Source organism: Salarias fasciatus, chromosome 18, assembly GCF_902148845.1.
Source record: "Salarias fasciatus chromosome 18, fSalaFa1.1, whole genome shotgun sequence".
NCBI lineage: Eukaryota > Metazoa > Chordata > Actinopteri > Blenniiformes > Blenniidae > Salarias > Salarias fasciatus.
Window position 1 is genome coordinate 29,631,820 of NC_043762.1, and position 19,894 is coordinate 29,651,713.

Consider the following 19,894-nt stretch of genomic DNA (forward strand, 5'->3'; position numbering starts at 1 on the left):
ATGAATTCAAGGTTTGACACAAAAGCTTTTTAGCTTTCTAGGTCAAATAAAAAGATCATTCCTATTTCCAATGTGTAATCATCCTCATAATGCAGGGTTACTGCTGCTGGAAATAGAAATCATGTTGGAAAGCGTCTTCTGTGCTGCCTTAGCGACGCTATACTTTAATACTCATCTACAAGGCTGCGCCACGTCCTCATGCCCCCTCACTGAACACCACTGTTCATTCACACACAAAAGATCTGTAGTGTCACTGAGACCAGGAGGCAGCAGCCGAACTCTCACACAGTCTGCAGAATGTTCCAGCACGCCAGACGGCACCAAGGTTAAACACCTGTGTTATTTTCAGATTCAAGTTTGTGATTTTGGTCATTTGGATTTCAGGTTTTTGGTTTGCTGTGATAGAATCATCTGTTCGGACAGCTGTAGTGTCTGGAGTGTGAGACACACACACAACCAAACCTCCGTCCACCTGCTGCTGAGACAGTTTAGTATTAATTTGCTCTTCATTGTTTTAGTGATGCAGCCCAGAATAAACCTGATATATTAATCATGACACAACTAATTTGCACATTAGTAAACAGCCGTATGTTTGGTTTCCTTCATGCTCGTGTTTGTCTCAACTCACTAAGTTATGTAATCGTTGATTTGGTGACATTGTAAACTGGATCACATGACTGAGCTTTAACCATATGACTGCTTTAGGGAACATGTGTGCAGCAGGATAATGACACTCACTGATTATTCTCACATCAACATTCCTATTCGACTGTTGAATAAAAATCCCCTATTGTTTTAACTCTGAATTTAATCTTATATGAAAGAAATGTATCCTGCCCTTCAGTTTGATGCTTCACTGTTTACAGCAGTCAGTCACTGACCGTGTCGACAAATCCTCCATCTCACAACAAAGAAAGCAAGATAATGTGTGTTTTATATCCTATTTAGGTTTAAAATCTGCCTGCATGTGACTGTTTTATCGCCAGTGAGCAGAACCACGTCCTCTTGCTGACAGTTCTCTGTATAATCCATTCATCCTCCTTCCTGGCAGAGTAATGTAGCCCGGCTGACCCGATGCGCCACACGACAATGATCTCTGCCATGAATAATGAATGCTGCGGCCACGCCAGGTCACAGCGATCACACAGGTTAGTCACCTTTCGCAGCTTTGCGGAATCGACAGAACAACTTCAAAATGTCTCGAACGCAGTGCAGATTGAAACGAAACTCCTGGAAACTGAGACGGACAAGGTGGGTACACAAACCAGGAGGTTGTGGGCTGATAAAACGAAAAGGAAAATGCTGCAAGAGACACTGGAACATTCTGCAGTGGTGAAACCAACTGGAGTCCTTTAATTTATCGCCATGTGAGCAATAAAACAGCAATAAATCCTGCAGCCTCTCCCCACTGCAGAGCTTTCCTCCTGGGTTCCAGCCACGCCGCCGCACAATAATATAGTACTGTGCTCTCACGGCATAGATAAACAGAAATGGCGGACCGTGATTGGTCGACAATAGGATGCTGGGCTGTGGGTGTGTGGGCGGGGCTGAGCTTATCAGAGCCGACGCCTTCCAGGAAACACGACCGCCGTCTGCTTGAACAGAGCTCGAAACCTGCAGCTGTGTGTGTGTGTGTGAGACAGCAGGGGATCGATGCAGCATCCATGTTGCTCTCCTCCCGGGGGAGTCATTAGCCATGCTGCTAACTGAAAACTATCAATCCTGTGCCGGACGCCCTTCATCAGAAGATCTTTGACACCTGTCAGACGGAGTGAAAAAATAAGTTTTTCAAAAAATAAGGAATGGGATTAAAGTTTGAATATATCAGCTCGACCCTATCTGGTCATGGGGGTCATGAAACCTGCATAAGATCAGGATCATCTGACCTCAGACTGGTACCAGCAGCATGTCCCAGAGTGATCATCTCTTCTTCGGCTCATTTTCCCTCCTGAAGCAGTTTGAGCTCCAGCCAGCAGCAGGCATCGTACTCACTCACCTGTCTCTGGTTCTCCGTCTCCAACCGCAGCCGCGCTTCGATGCAGCGCCGCGTCTCCAGGAAGGCCTGGCGCTGCGCCCGGTCGGACAGGTAGCTGATGAAAATCCCAGCAGTGTTCATGCACATGAACAGCACAGCCTGAGCCGCCACCTGAAAACACACACACACACACACACACACACACACAGAGAGAGAGAGGGGGATGAGTGGAGAGGAGACAGCAGCTGGATGCTTTAATCAATGCTTCAATGCATTGTGTTGATTTTTACGATTGTGTCGCCTGTGTGTTCTGTGACAGACAGTCAGAAAACAACACAACCCTTTTATACTGAGAACATTTTATAACTGAGAACCAGACTCAGGAGCACCAGCGAGGAGACGACCAAACAGAAAGGCTGCAGGAAGACAGAGGAGCGAGACACAGCGGACTCCAGTAAGAGTCAATGAGAGAAGAGGAAAGAACAGAGGACGGAGAAGATCAACACGGGGGACAAGAAACCAAAAACTAAGACCAGAACAACATGAAACACCAGGAACCAGGAGAAAAATGGCCAAAGCTCAGAGCTCAGGGATCTCTTCTGCTCCATGATGGATACTGAGCCTTATTCTCTCTCTTTCCTCCCGGCCTGTAGAACCCACTCTGAGACTTCCCAGAACACCTCTGACTGTAGAGTCCTGATGGAAAAGCCTCCGAACATTTTGGTTTACAGTTTTTACGACGATGGATTTCTCCTGTCATTTTTATTTGTTGTTTAAATGTTTATCAATTGGCTTATTGCTGCAGCACTTTGAGGTTTCAGAGTCTAAAGCGCAGCACAACAGCATAATGGGCACTGAAGACGGAAGGAGGGACGGATGTTTTGTCCATCACTGGAGTGAAGGGACGACTTTTACTGCAATTCAGTAATACTGTTGAAACTATGAGTCAGATTTTAGATTTACAGCCTCACTGTGCTGCACTGCAAGTTCAATCTATGAGAGATTTATAAATCTGGAGTTTTCTCCGTGAGGACCCAGGTCTTCAGAGTCTGATTTAGTTTTGGGTCTGAGGAGAGTAAACTTCTACTGCTGTAAACAAACCACTTCAGCGTAAAACACTGAAGCCGCTGAAAGATGAGGAGCGCTGGCCTCACTGCGGATCGATCTCAGGGCTTCAGCTCTCCTGTAGGATCTATGGAGCCGTTAAAATAAACTCTGATGCAGGATGAGAGGACGAGCTGTCCGCCGTGGACACACTGCCCCCCCCCCCCCCCCCCCCCCCCCCCCCCCCCCCCCCCGAACAGTCAGCGTGGCGCCGCAGGCTGAAATGAAAAAAACATTCATATTTGCTGTGTACATAGAGTTACGGTAATTAGCATGATTGCTAGATAGACGTCTGTTTATTGTGTGTTTTATTCACGCTAAACAAATTTCTTCTCTATTTTTACTGGATGAGACACAAATATTACAAACAGTGACCTTGTCGTCTTCAAGGATGAAGATTAAAAAACGTATCAGCTGGTTTGAGTCGCCGTTAAAGGCTTTGACAAAACAAATGTGGACGAGAATTGAATTTAAATTAATGAGGGGACACGAGGGGCTGACCTGCCGTCAGTGCAGACTGAGACCGGCTGAGTTTTCTGTGGGAATCAATCCACTCGGCTCTTTCATTCCAAAAGGCGGAGATGCTTGTGAAACACGATCCAGAGCTCTGCATTCGAGGCAGTCTGAATCAACAGACGAGATTAAAAATGAATGTGAGCGCGACGCCGCTGACCAGCTTTCAAACCGTGTGACCAGTCAGTGAGTGGCAGCGCCGGGCGGGACAAGAGAAACCGGGTCACGGATCATCCTGGACCCAGTGAGCACGGCTGCTCCTGAGCATCTCCCCACCTCCAGATGGAGGAGACACTTCCAGGAAAAACTGTCAGAAGTTTGAATTCTAAAACTGAATCAATGCTAAGGTTCAACCAGACGGCTGACAGAATGATCAGAACTGCCGTCATGACTCCCATTAAGTATGAATCCAATGAAAAAATGTGTCTTCTACTTCAGATGTGTATTTCTTTCTATTAGAAATCTTGACAAGAACTGATGCAACGCAGCACAGCATGATATGGAACTGCAGCTGTCGTCACTGTCTGTGATCCTACATCAGAACAGAACAATAACGCTGCTATCTTCACATCAGAGGGATTATTGATTGATGAGCAGCACCTCAGACCAGTCAGGGTCTGAAAGATCCGTCACTCCCATCGTCTGCTGTTTAACACGAAGCCTTCCACAGTCCTACACACAACACGGCTTGGAGAGAACCCAGGCTGCGCCGCACATATTCGTAGAAAACACACAGGTGACTCCGAGAAACAAGACTTCTTTAAAGGAGACTGAACGCTTTCATCCTCCGCCTGCAGCCCGAACGACAGAGCGGCGAGAGCCGGGCTGATGCAACGCTCTGCAACAGCGGCGTCCTCCTCAGCCTCGCCGGGGGATTCCGCCCGGCCCAGCCTCCTCCTTCCTTCCTGCCTCCTGCAGCTCCGCCTGATGCAAACAGGCTGGCGGCGAGTCCGGCGCCGCTCGCAGAGGGAACCCGAGCAGCCGCCGCCTCCCGGATCCTGCATGCGCCAGCTGGGTTCGAAAAATCACACTGTTTATCTGTGCTGCTCTGCTGTGTGTGTGTGTGTGTGTGCATGTGCGTGTGTGTGTGTGTGGGGAGTAATTACTGTCAGCAACAAGCTTGTACAGGTCCGGAGCATCTGCTCCCCTCACCGCCGTGTGTCTTTCAAAAGGTCAGGTGTAACGGAATATTCCCGCAAAAACGCAAACTCTGAGTGAAACTGTTCTTCTAAAAGACACTAAACTGTACGCGAGGAAGGACGTCAAGCTTTTGGCTCTCACCATTTACAAATTGGGACAAAACTAACAGGAGAATGAGCTGTGAATGTTCTCCAGGATGCAGCAGTTTGGTAAAGTTTGAAGATAAACCCATTAAATGAGAGTAGATACGCTCTTTTGTGGCTCTGTCATCACTGACAGGACAGCTCTCACATCCATAAGTGAAGAACTGGTTACATCTATAAAATTCAGAAACTACCAGGGAGCAGTGAAGCACAGCCATATATCTCCATGCTACAGCCATGACCATGACTCTAGAACGTCTTCAGTACAGCCGTCCATCAGACAGGATTCACCAGCAGGTCAAACAGGCGTAAAAACACACAGTGATGTGGAAAAAACTGTGACCGAACCAGAGACTTCAGAACAATGGGCAGAATCAATAACTGATTTTTTTCTCTACAATTCTCAAACCATAAAAATAAACATGTACTGTATTCAGTCTGGTCATTAGAGGGCTGCTTTACATCCTGGTCTTCTGGTTCTCATCGCTCATCTTTGTTCTTTTACTGTCCTAAAACCTGAACTGAATCAGTATTTGACAAGAGTGTTTTTGCTCTTATTGCTTAAAAAGACCTCAGCAGCTTGAACCCACTTCACGGATATTTAGTTTCTCCACTCAAACTGAGGTTTCTGTTAAATTCTGAGCCCTTATGGTGAATTCCTTCACCATCATTGTGTCTTTATTGTAAAGTTTGAAGCCTGCATCACTGTTATACGCTGCATTAAAACCTTTTGATATGCTGTAGTAACATCAGTTCTTCAATAGTTACTGTCTTCTTCATGTTCTCTGCACCCGTGTGTGTGTGTGTGTGTGTGTGTGTGTGTGTGTGTGTGTGTGTGTGTGTGTGTGTGTGTGTGTGTGTGTGTGTGTGTGTGTCTTCATATCCCAGCGTGCTAGCCACATCATCTTAACCGTTTCCATGTAAACAATCATCATTTTCAAAACATCACCATGTAAATGCAAAATCTTTTCTGAAACGAAAACGCGAAAACGAGGCATTTTCACTGGAATCGTCATGGAAACGGGGCTCTAATCATGTCTCATCATCATGATTCACAACGTCACTCAAAACCTTGAACCTGACTCCAGTCCTTTCTGTTCGGGCTTTATATGCTTCCTTTTTTTTTGCTTTTTTTAGTTTTTTGTTTTTTGGGGGAAAGTGCTTTTGCTCTTCTGCACTCGAGGCAGAATTGTGTCATTGCAGATAAAAAGCTCAAACAGACAGTCGGTGTCCTCTATCGCTGACAGAGAGGCTCTGAAGTGGCGCGCCGCCGTTTGCCTCGCCTGGAAAATTGCTGCTCGGAGAGCACATTTGGAGAGCGGAAAAAAAAACAGGCATGAAGAGAAGAGTGTGGTGAGTTCTGGTCTTCTCGACATTGTGCTGTTTTGCAGTGAGCCAGTTGTCGTTTCAGGAGAGGGCTTTCCCCTGAACTGAACCTGCTTCTCTCGGGCTTCCTGTGTCGCTGTTGGCATCAGCTGGCAGGACGACCGGCCGATCACAGGAAGTGGCTCAAAGAGCAGGAAGCTCGGCCAGTTATAAACCCACTGACCCATCACTGTCAGGAGCTCAGCTGAAGATGGAAACTCTCACTTCACCAAATCACACTCACTGAGTTCCTCCCATTTTGACAAAAGCGCCCGATGTCACTGAACGTCGCAGGTTTGGATCTTCAGGACTCAGCTGCAGCCTTCAGAAGCCTTCTGTTTTTTACATAATTGTTTTTGCAGAATATAGACAGAGTGTAAATATATAAACATTTTGGAAGAAGTAATCCGTTCAAACGATTCGCTCATCTTTACCTAATATCTTATTCACACTGGGTTCAGTTCAAACATGCACTGGAGCTGCTCTGTCTTTGAGGAAGTTAACATCATAAATATCTTAATATTTTCAGAAAACAGATTTCTACTCAAGCTCTTCCATTATGCATAAATACACACTTAAACTTTAAATGGGCAAAATATTTAAATATCCCCTCCAGGCACTGATTTTAGAATTTTTTTCTTTTTCAATCAAAAGTTAAGTTGAGAAACTTCAGGGTCCAAGAGGGTTTTTTTTTCAAAGTCCATCCTGAATGTTGAAACGCTCGATTCGACCTGCATGAATCAGTGGAACAAGGCTGGAGGAAGCTTCTGAACTCATCACAAAACACCTCAGACTCAGATCAAAGGCTGAGCTCAGAGGAAGTTTCCACTTCCCGCCGGCGAACAGGAAAAACATCCAACCGTGCACGCGCAGCGCGGCGGCGCCGAGCCCCGAACACTGAGGGGAAGGAGCGTTTACCAAACACATCTTTCACTTGAAGCTTTCAGCTTTTCCTCTGTGAAACAGTTTAAATTCCTTCTTCAGATGTTGTTATTGATTCAGAGGAGGCAGAAGACCTCCGCAGAAACCCTGCTGCAGGAAACCCAGTGAGAGCTGGACCTGTGTGGGAGCAGGGAGTTTTTCTTCCTTAAGCCATGCATGCATGTACACACACACACACACACACACACACACACACACACACACCCAGAGCGCCATGTTGCAGGCCGCCTCTCCCCCGAGGCTGCTGGCGGCGGCAGAGGGCTCCCCGTGCAGCGCCGGTGTTACTGTGTGTTATTGTGAATGTCTCCCCGGACGCCATCAGCACTGATTCAATTTCTCCGCCGGCCCCTCGAGGCCTCCGCCGCTCCTCCTACCGAGACCCACGAAGAAATGAGGAGGCGATAAGCCGAGGCGGGATCCATGTTGTTGTGGAAAAGAGCAGCGCCGCCTGGCCATAAAGGGCATCAGCATGGAGACCGCCGTGCGCTCATTAAAGGAAATGCCAGCGATGTGGATGTTTTTAACAAGGCCTCATTAAGGACCCCGGGCCAGCAAGAGGCTCCGCTCACAAACAGCTGCACGGAAAATAATCAGCCAAGGTTAATAATAGTAATAATTATCATAATGATTTCAATTTGATTACAGCGTGAGCAGTGGCGAACGGCGTGGCACGGGAAACAAACACAGCTCCAACCTCCAACCTCCTGGGCGACACGTGGAGACCAGGTGAAAGAGGATCCTGATCCGGGACGAATGGATTACAATCCCCAACATGCAGCGCTCTAGTAGTTATTTGGACTTCGAATGTTGTAAACTTTGTAAACTTGTGCCATTCAGGGATTAGCAGTGTCTTTCTCCATAACCTCAAGTACGACTGCTGAAAACAGACGGTTGAAGGTCAGAGTTGTTTTTCCTTCACACGGCGCTCCTTGGGGTTTGTTGTGATGTTGCTGGGTAACACCGGCCTGTCGAAGAGAAGAGCTGAATCTCACGCTGCTCACCTTTCAAGCCAAGTCTCCAACAACTATGCTGCCAAGTGAGTCACTTCAGAGTTGCTTCAGTGCAAAAACCCGGCAGGGAGGGATTTTGATGGGAGCACTGGGTAACACAGCGGACACTTCACCGCAGCCCGTCGGTCAGTCACCAACAGGTAAACGGGATTGTGTTCCACCGTTACGTGCAAACTATACCTCTAATACTAGACTCCTTCAGAAAATACCTTCTTAACTTAGAAACGGAGGATTTGACTCATTGATTCTCGATCATCAGCTCCACTGGAGTCAGGTTTCCAGAAGGGGAACAGGAGAGAGCGGCAGCGTGACGGGGAGTGGGCAGACGGCCAGCTCTGCCATGGAGCAAACACAAACACCCAGCAGCATCAATATTTCATCGCCATCACTTACCCTCCACAGACACTGGCCGGCGCAGTGACTTCTCATGTTGCATTAATGGCGTTACACATGTAGCCTGACGGGGGCGCCGTCAGAGCCGAGCGCTGCCAGCTACCTCCATTTAACCTGCTCTCAGCGTTTGATGGCAGCTGTATGGAGACATGTGAGCAGCCTGTGCAGAGCAGGCCGCCCTGCCAGCCGAGGGGATTTGTTTCATGGCGGCAGAAGAGGAGCGCAGAGATTAGCGCCGGCTCGCATGCTCAGTTTTCTGCAGAACGGTGCATCAGTGACAGATGTGGTGTTTGTTTTGATCAGCGTGTTGAAGACCAGACTCTTCTTCAGCAACCAGTGCACCAGTGTTCAGACTGCAGCCGCTCTCCGCGGCTTTATTAACAGCATCATTGATACTGAGAGAAACACAAACACAGATTGTGCAACATCCAGTGACGCAAGATTGAGGCAACGTTTGACTGAAGCGAGCCGCGGAGAGGCAGCGCGGTGAGGATTTGAGGATTTCATGTCGAAAGCAAAAATCTGGTTATTCTCTTATCAGCAGCAGTTAATTTGAGCTGCCTCTGCGCATCACTCTGCTTTCTGCCCGCTGCCACTCCAGCATGACAGACTTTTCTGTCAGAACTTTCTCTCTGCGTTCCTCAACTTTTCTCTTTCTCCCGGTATTGAGACCGAGCGGATCCTAATCCCACGACGTGCGGCCCATATGCAGCTGGTTACCATGACGATAGCGCTCAGCGAGGAACAATAGCTGTCACCGCTTTAAAGACGAGATGGAGCGAGCGCGAGCAGAGGAAGGGACGACGCATGCAGCCGCATGGAGGAAACCCACACAGCCAGGACGCCGTCAGCAGCTACCGACAACCGAAAGACCACCCAGCAGACCACCGCCCGAAAGACCACCCAGCAGAGCCCACCGCCCGAAAGACCACCCAGCAGACCACCCAGCAGACCACCCCCCGAAAGACCACCCAGCAGAGCCCACCGCCCGAAAGACCACCCAGCAGACCACCCAGCAGACCACCGCCCGAAAGACCACCCAGCAGAGCCCACCCCCCGAAAGACCACCCAGCAGACCACCACCCAAAAGACCACCCAGCAGACCACCGCCCGAAAGACCACCCAGCAGAGCCCACCACCCAAAAGACCACCCAGCAGACCACCGCCCGAAAGACCACCCAGCAGACCACCACCCAAAAGACCACCCAGCAGACCACCACCCAAAAGACCACCCAGCAGAGCCCACCGCCCGAAAGACCACCCAGCAGAGCCCACCGCCCGAAAGACCACCCAGCAGACCACCGCCCGAAAGACCACCCAGCAGACCACCACCCGAAAGACCACCCAGCAGAGCCCACCGCTCGAAAGACCACCCAGCAGACCACCGCCCGAAAGACCACCCAGCAGACCACCACCCGAAAGACCACCCAGCAGAGCCCACCGCTCGAAAGACCACCCAGCAGACCACCGCCCGAAAGACCACCCAGCAGACCACCACCCAAAAGACCACCCAGCAGAGCCCACCGCCCGAAAGACCACCCAGCAGAGCCCACCGCCCGAAAGACCACCCAGCAGACCACCACCCGAAAGACCACCCAGCAGAGCCCACCGCCCGAACGACCACCCAGCAGACCACCGCCCGAAAGACCACCCAGCAGACCACCACCCGAAAGACCACCCAGCAGACCACCGCCCGAAAGACCACCCAGCAGACCACCGCTAAACACAAACACTATAAAACACTAGTAGAGCAAATATCCAGCCGGATTCCACCACTGCATGTTGAATAAAGCTGAATTATGACCGCGCTGTGCTGACTGAATTCACAGGGATTCAATATGTGTACTCAGGCGAGCATTTCAGCAGTCTGTAAATACAGTTCAGCGTATAGATTACACTCTGAAGACAGATAGCGGGGAGATCTGGGAGGCATATCCTGAACACTCCTGTTTGTCAGTCCGACAGCGGCTCTCCTCCTCCTCCTTCTTCTTCTTGGCTCGGCCAGTATCGCAGCCCGGCTGTTGCTGCATGTGTAAACTGAACTCACGACTAAGTTGACAACAGTGTGTGTGAGAGACAGGCAGCGATAAAAAAAAGACATGTTCACCAATATGTTGAGGAGGTGTTATCAGAAACAAGCCAGCCACGGGAAACTGAATTAACTCCTGGTATCATCTGGGTCAGCGTCTGCGCCGAATTTATATGCAGATGATGTGTTTTTAGCGCACAGCTTGAGAATGTGCATTTTGATGAGTGAGGAGGCGGCGTGGGCCTGAGAGTAACCTTTAACATTTCTACACTTGAGGAAAAATAAGTATATGTACAGTGACAGATGTGGAAAAAATAAATAAACAGAAACAAGCAAGTACAAGAAGAGGTTTCTCTGCATCTTTTAAAGAGCTGGTTTAGATGAAGAGTGACTGCCGCGGTGGTGTAGTGGTTTGCATTTCCACCTCACAGTCAAATTACCACACGTCAGGCCTCTTCTATGTGGGGTTCGCATGTTCTCAATCTACTGGTCTGTACTTTTATGATGTTTCAGACAAAACATAAGGCAGGAGCAGCAGCCACACGGCAGCATATCGTCAGTCAGGCGGCCATGTTTGAACTGACTCTACACCGATGCCATTCCTCTTCATGTGTTCACAGAGATATTGTAGACATTAGTTTTCATTAACTACCCAGGCTGGATGTCCTCTCTCCAGCCGGTATGGATGATGAGCGTCCCTGGCAGTAACCTGCTCAGTGATCCTGTCTCCACCTGCAGTCCAATACAGATGATGGATGGATGCGTGTTTTTCTCCTGTCTGCTCGGTGAAAAGCGTCCAGACTGAGAAACGCTAGCAGAGGTCTGAAAGCTTCATATCAAGCGTCTGTGTGGCGACAGAGTTAAACTCTGAATCGCTGCAGTAACAGCGAGGCCAGCTGTTCATAGAGCCAATAATGAACATCAGATTGAGGAGCTCAGCTCCAAACAAACGTCAGAATTATAGGAAACAATGTCCGTGGCACGATAAAGGGAACTACTTCCAAGCGCTTTAACCACAGCGTTGACCTCTGACCTCTGACGAGCCTTCCCTGCGTCCAGCAGCAGCAGCCACACTGCCGCAGCTGCCTGCGCCTCCCGCTCGGCTCCTGCATGTGATCCTGACATTTCCCCGCGGCTCGCCAGCGCCCGTCTCCTTAATGTCACTTTACGGATAGAACGTCTTGCTTCCCCTCTTAGCGGGAGGCGCGGCGGCCATTGTGGCGGGCTCCGGAAGCTTCCATGGGCTGTAAACGGCTCTGAGAGGTCGCTGCCTGAGTAGCTGAAAGCCTCTGCTTACATCTGACTGATATGTAGATCCTCCGAGCGCACTGTGTCTTCAGTTCATCAGGATTCATCACATGTTTCTTGGCCGGTACATTGATCCTGCCGTAAACCACCGGCAGCAGAGCAGGATTACTATTACACACCATCAGCAGGGTAAAGCTAACCTGTCTCACCACGGTCTAACCCCAGCTCACGTCCCCCATTAGTGGGTGAACAATCCAACGCGTGGTGGCTGTGGCTGCATTGTGAGATACATGAAATCTTCTTTATACCATTTTATTCAAGATAAAATAATAACTAATCAGTTTTTATCTCTGTGTCTTATGTCCTACTTGCCAAACTGTATGGATTATTTATCAGCAGTATGATAACAGATCTGCCGATTCAACAAACTGACTTAGCTGTTTTATTATTTTGTTACTTTTCTTAGTAAAAATCCTGTTTTAGGATAATGATTTATGATATAATGTCTCTGAAAACAGTAACAGTGACCAAAATATCAGCATGTCTGTATAAAAATACCATTATGATGGTTTTCCTGATGTATTTCTGTCCTGCAGTTGAATATTCCAAATATTTTTTCCTTATGTTAAGGCAAATCAAAGACGCAAAACATGATTGTTTGCTGTTGTGTCATAGATCAATAGTTTTTCAAGAAAGACGAAGAAAGAGAGAATATTCAATGATCTGTTGATAAGTGACACATCTTGCCGAGCAGGCGCTTCTGTTTGCTCTTGAAAGCCGAGCTGAGGGTGATTCCCTGAGCGGCCCGGGCGCCGGATCCCCGAGGACGGCCCGGCAGCCCAGGGGGACGGAGCAGCGTCTCCCAGGAGGAGCTCCACGCACCAGGCAGCGAGCCGTGCGACGCCGTCCTGTTCGTCCCCACGCAGCAGCGGAGGGGAAACCCGGAGGACGGCGGCGCCGGCGAGCTGGACGGAAGACGCAGCAACTCAGTTCAGCCTCCTGCTGGAATGCAGCATGTGAGGAGAAGCAACAAACCCTGAGCAGCGGCGGGGCTGCGGCGCACGTCAGGGCATCAGCAGCATCAGCATCAGGTCATGTGGGAACACAGTGAAGCCAATACGTAACTTGCTTTTTTTCAATGACTGGGAGAAAGATGTTTCCTCAGTGGATCAGGTGACTCCCATCCCGTCCACCACGCCTCTGTTTCATATGCCATCCTCACAAAACCTGCAAAAAATGTTCATTTCCAAGAAATTCACCCCTCTTCATGATTTATTACTCAGCTGGCTGCAGCTGTTATATTTTCAATTTTTTTTTTATGCAAATTCAATCATTCTATGACATTATTAACAAACATTTATTGAAATGATGGATCAAATATCTCAGCAACCTACTGAAGTTACTCCATGAGGCAACAAGCCGATCACAGTACCGGCAGGTGTGATCATGTGACTGTCATTACTCCATTACTGGCTGAAGAGAGATCCACAGCAGAGCTGTAAGAAGAGCTCACGCCTTTGTATTCCTGCCTCTTTAACAAAAACCAAAGTTGGATTGTGACAAATTCATATGAAAAAAATAACCTCTAGCTTCTCCCAATCAGCTTGAGGTTAAGACTGTGTTTTTTCCAGGTGAGAATCGAGTGACGAGCCGTCCTGCTCGTGACAATAATGAAGTGTTTCAGTGAGGAAAGAAGGATGATGTGAACAGTCTAAACTGAGCAGACAGCAGCTTCACATCAACAATGCAATCGTAGTGATTTTGCACAATGGCCCACAGGGCACAACAATCCCATCATGAGTAAATATGTTTTGGGATTTGACACAAATAGAGTCCAGCAAACAACAACTTTGCCCCCGCTGTTACGAAACACGCCTCTGTTTTCATGGACGCGGACGCCGCGCTAATGGCTTGTGCCGCCGCCAGAATCTTATCAGACGTGACAGATAGTCGTTGTGTAATACCGAAGTGTGGACCTGCGCGGCCCGGGGGCCGGTTCACGGCCAGCCCGCTCATTTCATTGGCAAGTGTCAAACGGCTCCGACTGCAGCCCAGCGCTCTGATTGCTTTCACAGGCGAGAAACTGTTTAAATCACCGGATTTGGTGACGATGGTCCGTCTGCGTTCGGCTTGACGGGAAATGTTGAGGATCCATTCTGAATGTTTCTTCTGAGGACCTGGCAGCTGGAGTCCACCTCCCGGCCACCGTGCAGCTGGAGCCGGCCCTCCAGCTCCGGCAGAAATGGATCGTCTTGCCGTTATTGTGATGCAGTTACTGCAAACGATGTCAGTGTGGGAGGATCAGCCGCCGTACAGAGCTTAAACCCCGCCGCACACCCCCTTTACCCCCCCTTTACCCCCCCTTTAGCCCCCCTTTAGCCCCTGCAGCTCTCAGCAGCTGCTGAGATCCACAGGAAAGGCAGAGCACGGATCTTCTTGTCTTAGCAGCTTTCGATTCTAAATCTGGGATTTAGATATAGTCTGCAACCACACACTCTTTGTATTGCAGTTTCTCTGCTTTCATTAGTCTCTATTACACTGCTCTCTGCAGCTTTGTGAAGGATGTTCAGTGCAGGTTCTGTTATGATAAAATATGAGTTTAATCATTTGCGAGTCACGACATCTGGTCCCAGACGGAGATAATGTAACGTGACGCACCGTTTAGCTAAATCTCAATTATTTTCTCACATATATTCATGATGTGGCTGCAGGAAATGTTTTTTTTTTTTTTTTTTTTTTTGAATACCTGCGGTTTTCCACTTTTCAAACAGATAACGGTAATCTGGCGGTAATCTCGTTAAACGCTGACCCCGGTGGAGAGCGGAGAGCGGAGCTGGCTGGCACCCAGTGCTATGAATAGATTACCGCAGGGGAGGTAATCCCGTCAGAAATCATCCTCAATGTGGAGAATAAGCCGAAAATCACCCTCACTCCGAGCGTAAACCCTCGCTCAATATGTTCTCCGTCTCCAGCAGGACAAACGATGCTGCAGAGCAAACCCGGGGGACACGACACGTGTCCTCAGGTGGACAGAGGGTTGTGTTGTTTTGGAAAATAACACCAGCATCCTGCGTTTGTCTGCAGGTTTTAAAGCCTTCGTGGCGCCATTCAGATCACAGCAGTATCTCTTTGGAATCAATGACACTGAAGTTATATTCAGTGACTGACGACTTTTACAGGAGAAAAACCCGGCAGCTCGTGAAAAGAATCTTTGCTTCACTCAAACTGAGTAAATTCACATTATGCAAACAAAAGCAGGATACATCATTAAAAGAAGTCAGAGTTCTCTCTGTGTGTAAACAGATTTTCAGAAAGGCAGAACAGCAAATGTCACTTCATCACTTCAAAACTGGGTTTATGTTGTTGAGGATGTTCCACTTGTTCTTTAGATGAAGCTGAAACGTGAGAGCGGATGAGAGAATGTCTTGAAGCTAGGAGCTTCATATCATCTGTTATTGTTACGATCAGGAAGCAGAACAAAGACACCCAACAAGGCGTACTGGAGCCAGAATAAAGACTCAGTCTGAGTCCAACTGCACTGCATAATCAATAATCTCTGAACAGACGGGCAAATGCAAACCACGAAGACACAAAACAACTATCCACACACCCAGCTTCCGAAGTGCCATCAAACATGTCGAGTGTCTTGGTTTCCGTCCTGCTGGTGTTTCTTCTTCTGCCCCTGTCTGGACGGTCTGCGGCTGCATAGGGAGACTGTGAAAACTCCACCAGGTGAAGTCTTATTATTTTAGAGCAGTTTTAGGTTCGGGGACTCTTGTCTCTGTGGGTCTCATTCAGCTGTTGGCTGTAAACGAACTCTGAACCCTGCTGTCAGTAGAACGCTGCAGTGGAGGTTCTGCTGGAGTTTCTCTCTCTCTTCTTTGACTTGACTGCACAGGTCCTGACCTCTGACCTCTAGCCTGACCACAGTGAAGATGGACGGTCTCCGTATCGACGCCGCGGAGCCCAGTCTCCATTGTCCTGATCTCCATCACGGGCAGCTGGACCCTCTCCGCTCAGCAGGGGTCCTCACAGTGTCCACTCCGTGTGAACCAATCGATGCTCTCCTGTCCGTCAACCCTCAGCTGTTCCAGGAGGAGCAACAGTGAAGAAAAAGCTCAAAGGAGCAGGGAATGGTGGCCGATCCGCTCCTTATAAACAAAACGAAGACCTTTATTCAGTGTAAGACCATGAGACATGAGATCTTCATCCTGTCTGGTTTTATTATTTTAGTTGCACTACGAACAACAACAACAGTTTAGCTCATTAGATGAGTCATAAAATTACCCATGTGGATGATTTTGGTGGCTCTGGATTTCATTCATTTTCATTAAATGCCCTCAAAGTATAAATTCTAAATCCTGGCAATTTATCTTCAGCATTATGAAAGAATTTCAAAAAAATGAAAATGTGAATTGATAACCGAGAATGATAAAGAAAAAAATGCCCCGCTTCAAGACAGAAGGAGATTAAAAAACAAAACCAAAACAAAAAACACACCACACACACTCACAATTTGAACAGAAGTCAGAATAAATCGTAAAACGACTGCTGGACGAAGCTGTTCTCATGTAAAAAGGTGTAAACAGTCACCAAACAAACAGCAGGGGAAAGAAAAGGCGTCGATTTGCTGTTAAAATTCAGTAAATCCAAGAAAAAACACGAGAACCTTCGTTCATTTAATTTTCTATTATATTCACTAAATGAGGACATGTGAAAACATCTTCCATCTTCAGAATCAAAATAAAGAAGTGACGTGACGACTCCAGCTCACCGCAGACTGACGGCAGTTAAAAACCTGACTGAGGAATTTATTTGGCTTCCAGCTGATTTTTCAAACCCGATGCTCAACGAGGGATCAAAATTCGCCACTCGGTAATCTTTTCAGACTGACATTTCCACAAAGTGCCACAACTGTGATATGAATGTTCTAATCAGCCATTAGTCCAACGCCAAAGAAAGAACGCAACTGTGGGCATCGTGATGAGAGCTCCTGTCCTGTCAAACCACAAACCGGTCGAACGTGGAAATAATCATGAGATCTGACGTTTGCGTGAGCTCCATGCGGTCCTGTTCGCCCGATGAACAGAAACTACTTAGATAATCATGTAAAACCACAACAGTCACTTCAAAACTCCCGATCAAGCAGTTATGTAATAATTTTGACAAGCCTTCGCCGGGACGCTGCTTCTGTCCCTCCGAGTTAATCCTGCGATCGACTCGTCCCGCGGCTCTCGCTCAATGTCAACATCTGTGTTATCCAGAGCGCCGAGGCCAGCCAGGCTTTCTGAGACCAGGAAACGGCCAGGATTCCTGCTCGCACTCACAATTCCCTTAAAAACAGTCGTTTGGTTTCTCTGGTGTTTCACCACATGAGCTCACACTCATTCGGGTCAATCTGACACAGATCACACAGAAAAACTCAATGGAAGCTCTTTAAATGTGAATCAGAGCAGCTCTAAAGCACTGACGGAGCACATTTTGCTGATTCCCTCCTGCCGTACCTCTCAACGCTTCAGGAGTTCGTCCAGGAGTTCAGGTTCAGGTAAGAAATTAGCTTTCTTATTATTTATGAGCAGATACACAACTGGCAGTAATGAGGTTCTGTCGGCGGTTCAAACACAAAGAGGAGCTTTCACTGAGATGAATGTCTGGCCGCCCGGCCGGTAATGGAGGAGGAGGAGGAGGAGGAGGAGGAGGAGGAGGAGGAGGAGGAGGCGGAGGAGGAGGAGGAGGAGGAGGAGGAGGAGGAGGAGGAGGAGGAGGCGGAGGAGGAGGAGGAGGAGGAGGAGGATGAGCAGGAGGAGGAGGATGAGCAGGAGGAGGAGGAGGATAAGCAGGAGGAGGAGGAGGAAGAGGAGGAGGAGGAGGAGGAGGAGGAGGAGGGTGAGGTCTGAGTCAGCAATTGGCAAGACAGAGGAATGACTTGCAGGCAGTTTTGGAGGTCGACCAACTCTACTGAACAGACTCCCGTCAGACTGACACGTTTCAAACGTTTGATCAGATTTCTAATGCTTCATAGAAAAACAGAGTCCCTCCATTTTCCCCGCTGCTGCAGAACCGCACAAAGTATGATTCATCAGTGCAGGACGCTCCCTGACATCTGAAGTCCATGAAAAGGTCTGCGAGCCCAGAGTGAACGAGGCGCTGCCGGGGTTCTGGGTTCCACCGTTCCAGAGACCGTAAGTCCTCCAGACAGACGGTTCGTTTGGCTCGGCTGCAGCAGGAGGCCGAGGAGTCAACAGGATAATAACTGAGATAAAGGTCAACGACCGGGGAGGAATCCTGCAGACGAGCACCTGAACCCCGGTGTTTCCCCCACACACCTGCAGGAGCCAAACCAACCGCTGTACATCCTCCTCCTCTGCAACAACCTGCTGATGGAGGGATTTAAATCAGAGAATGTGGGGATCTGTACTGCGGGTGCACAGCTGACATGAAACACTGAAAACAACATAGTAATCACGAACACCGAGTACGCAGCCATTCCCAGACAACAAAGAGTGAGAGCACCTCCGTCCTGTCACCAGACGCCTTAAACGCAACGAAGTCTCTCTGCCTTCACTTGAAAACGTTGACGTTAGGGTCGAATCTGATGAGGAACGGTTCAGTTCATCAGTCCATCACACGGCAAAAGCAGAGTGGTGGCGTTCCTGGAGAACACTCATGCTGCGCTCCTCTGTGAAAGAACGCCGGGCTCGTCTGTAATCACTGCTGCCAAGTCCAAGACTGACAACAAGACTGTGCTCCTTCCGTCTGCGCTCTAACGTCCGTTCATTGACAGCGGAGCGAGTGTGAGAGACGTTAAAAGCTTTTTTGAATCTGAGGTAATTTTGGGAAAAGCCTGGGAGGTCACTGCTCTGAGACGCTGCTGAGAAACTCTGCCATTAAAAGCTGAGGGAGCTGCAGCCGACGGCCCTGATCCTTCATTAAATATTAAGAGCGGCTGAGTGCAGCGTCTGGTAACGGCAAGACTGTCCGAGTGGGCCGGCGCGGGGCCAGGGAGAGGCTGGAGAAACCGATTCGTCCCTCTGCGCCTCCTCGTCCCGACGGCAAAACGCCGCCGCCGCCGCCGCCGCCGCCACCGCCACCGCCACCGCCGCCACCGCCGCCACCGCCACACACGGCAGCCACATTTCAAAAGCCGCTATAACCCCAGCCGACAGAGCCGTGCCGGGCCCGGTCCGGCCGCCCGTCTCTGTCGAAGGAGACAGACGTTCTGCCCGGCAGCCTGGGAGAGCAGCGAGGAGCTCAACCATGTGGAATAAAAGCAACACAGAAAAACAAACAGGTCAATACTCTCTGTGAGGACGCACTGCATTCACGTTCCTATACCTCCTGAACCTCACATCACAGCTTCCAGCGGTCGCTTCTCTGCTTTCACAAATCAAACACGGGGGAGGAGATCATAAACAAACTTTTAATCCAACATGAAGGTTTTTAAATGCGGACTGCTCCTCATCCTGTCTGCTGAAAGCTGCAGCACTGCTTCAGTTTCTGCTTCTGGCACTGAAACATCAGCACACTGCAGGTCTGCGCTGCACAGCCCATTCTGGCACGTGCGCGTCACACGGCCACCAGAGGAACCCTGGGTAATTCTGAGCGTTTGAACAAGAGATCATTTATGACACATTTAGTGGTTTGCAGACTCCCTGTGCTGTCAGAGCATTTCCCATGAGCCTCCGCTGGCACCTGATCAACAACCGCCTCGGTCGACAGCCATGCACACACACGGGCGTACGGGCGCGCACGTGGATGAAAATACCTGTTTACTACATGTGTGGACATTTCTCTATGAGATTTAAATAAAAAACACAAGTGAATGGGTAAATTAGGCCATAATCAGGAAAGAGAAGTGTGATCTGTGCTTCAAATGTAAACGAGCGGAGGAAGGGGAGCCGCAGGCGATGGACAACAACAAAGCACAATTTGCTTTTCTCTGCAGGCGCGCTGAAGCCGGCGTGCTGTCGGGGTGTGAAGCCCACACTCGGCTTTCCCTCCTCTATCTCCTCGCTGCAGCAGGCGCTCAAGG

At 49.0% G+C, this 19,894-nt stretch overlaps 1 protein-coding gene across 2 annotated transcripts in view; it reads right to left on the reverse strand.

Annotated features, from left to right (window-relative positions):
- adcy8 (adenylate cyclase 8 (brain)) overlaps positions 1-19,894 on the reverse strand; it is a 71,166-nt gene that overhangs the window by 43,692 nt on the left and 7,580 nt on the right. For both annotated transcript variants that reach the window (XM_030114844.1, XM_030114845.1), the window contains exon 2: positions 1,997-2,146. In XM_030114844.1, the coding sequence (XP_029970704.1) occupies positions 1,997-2,146 (150 nt within the window). The remainder of the gene's footprint in view (positions 1-1,996; positions 2,147-19,894) is intronic.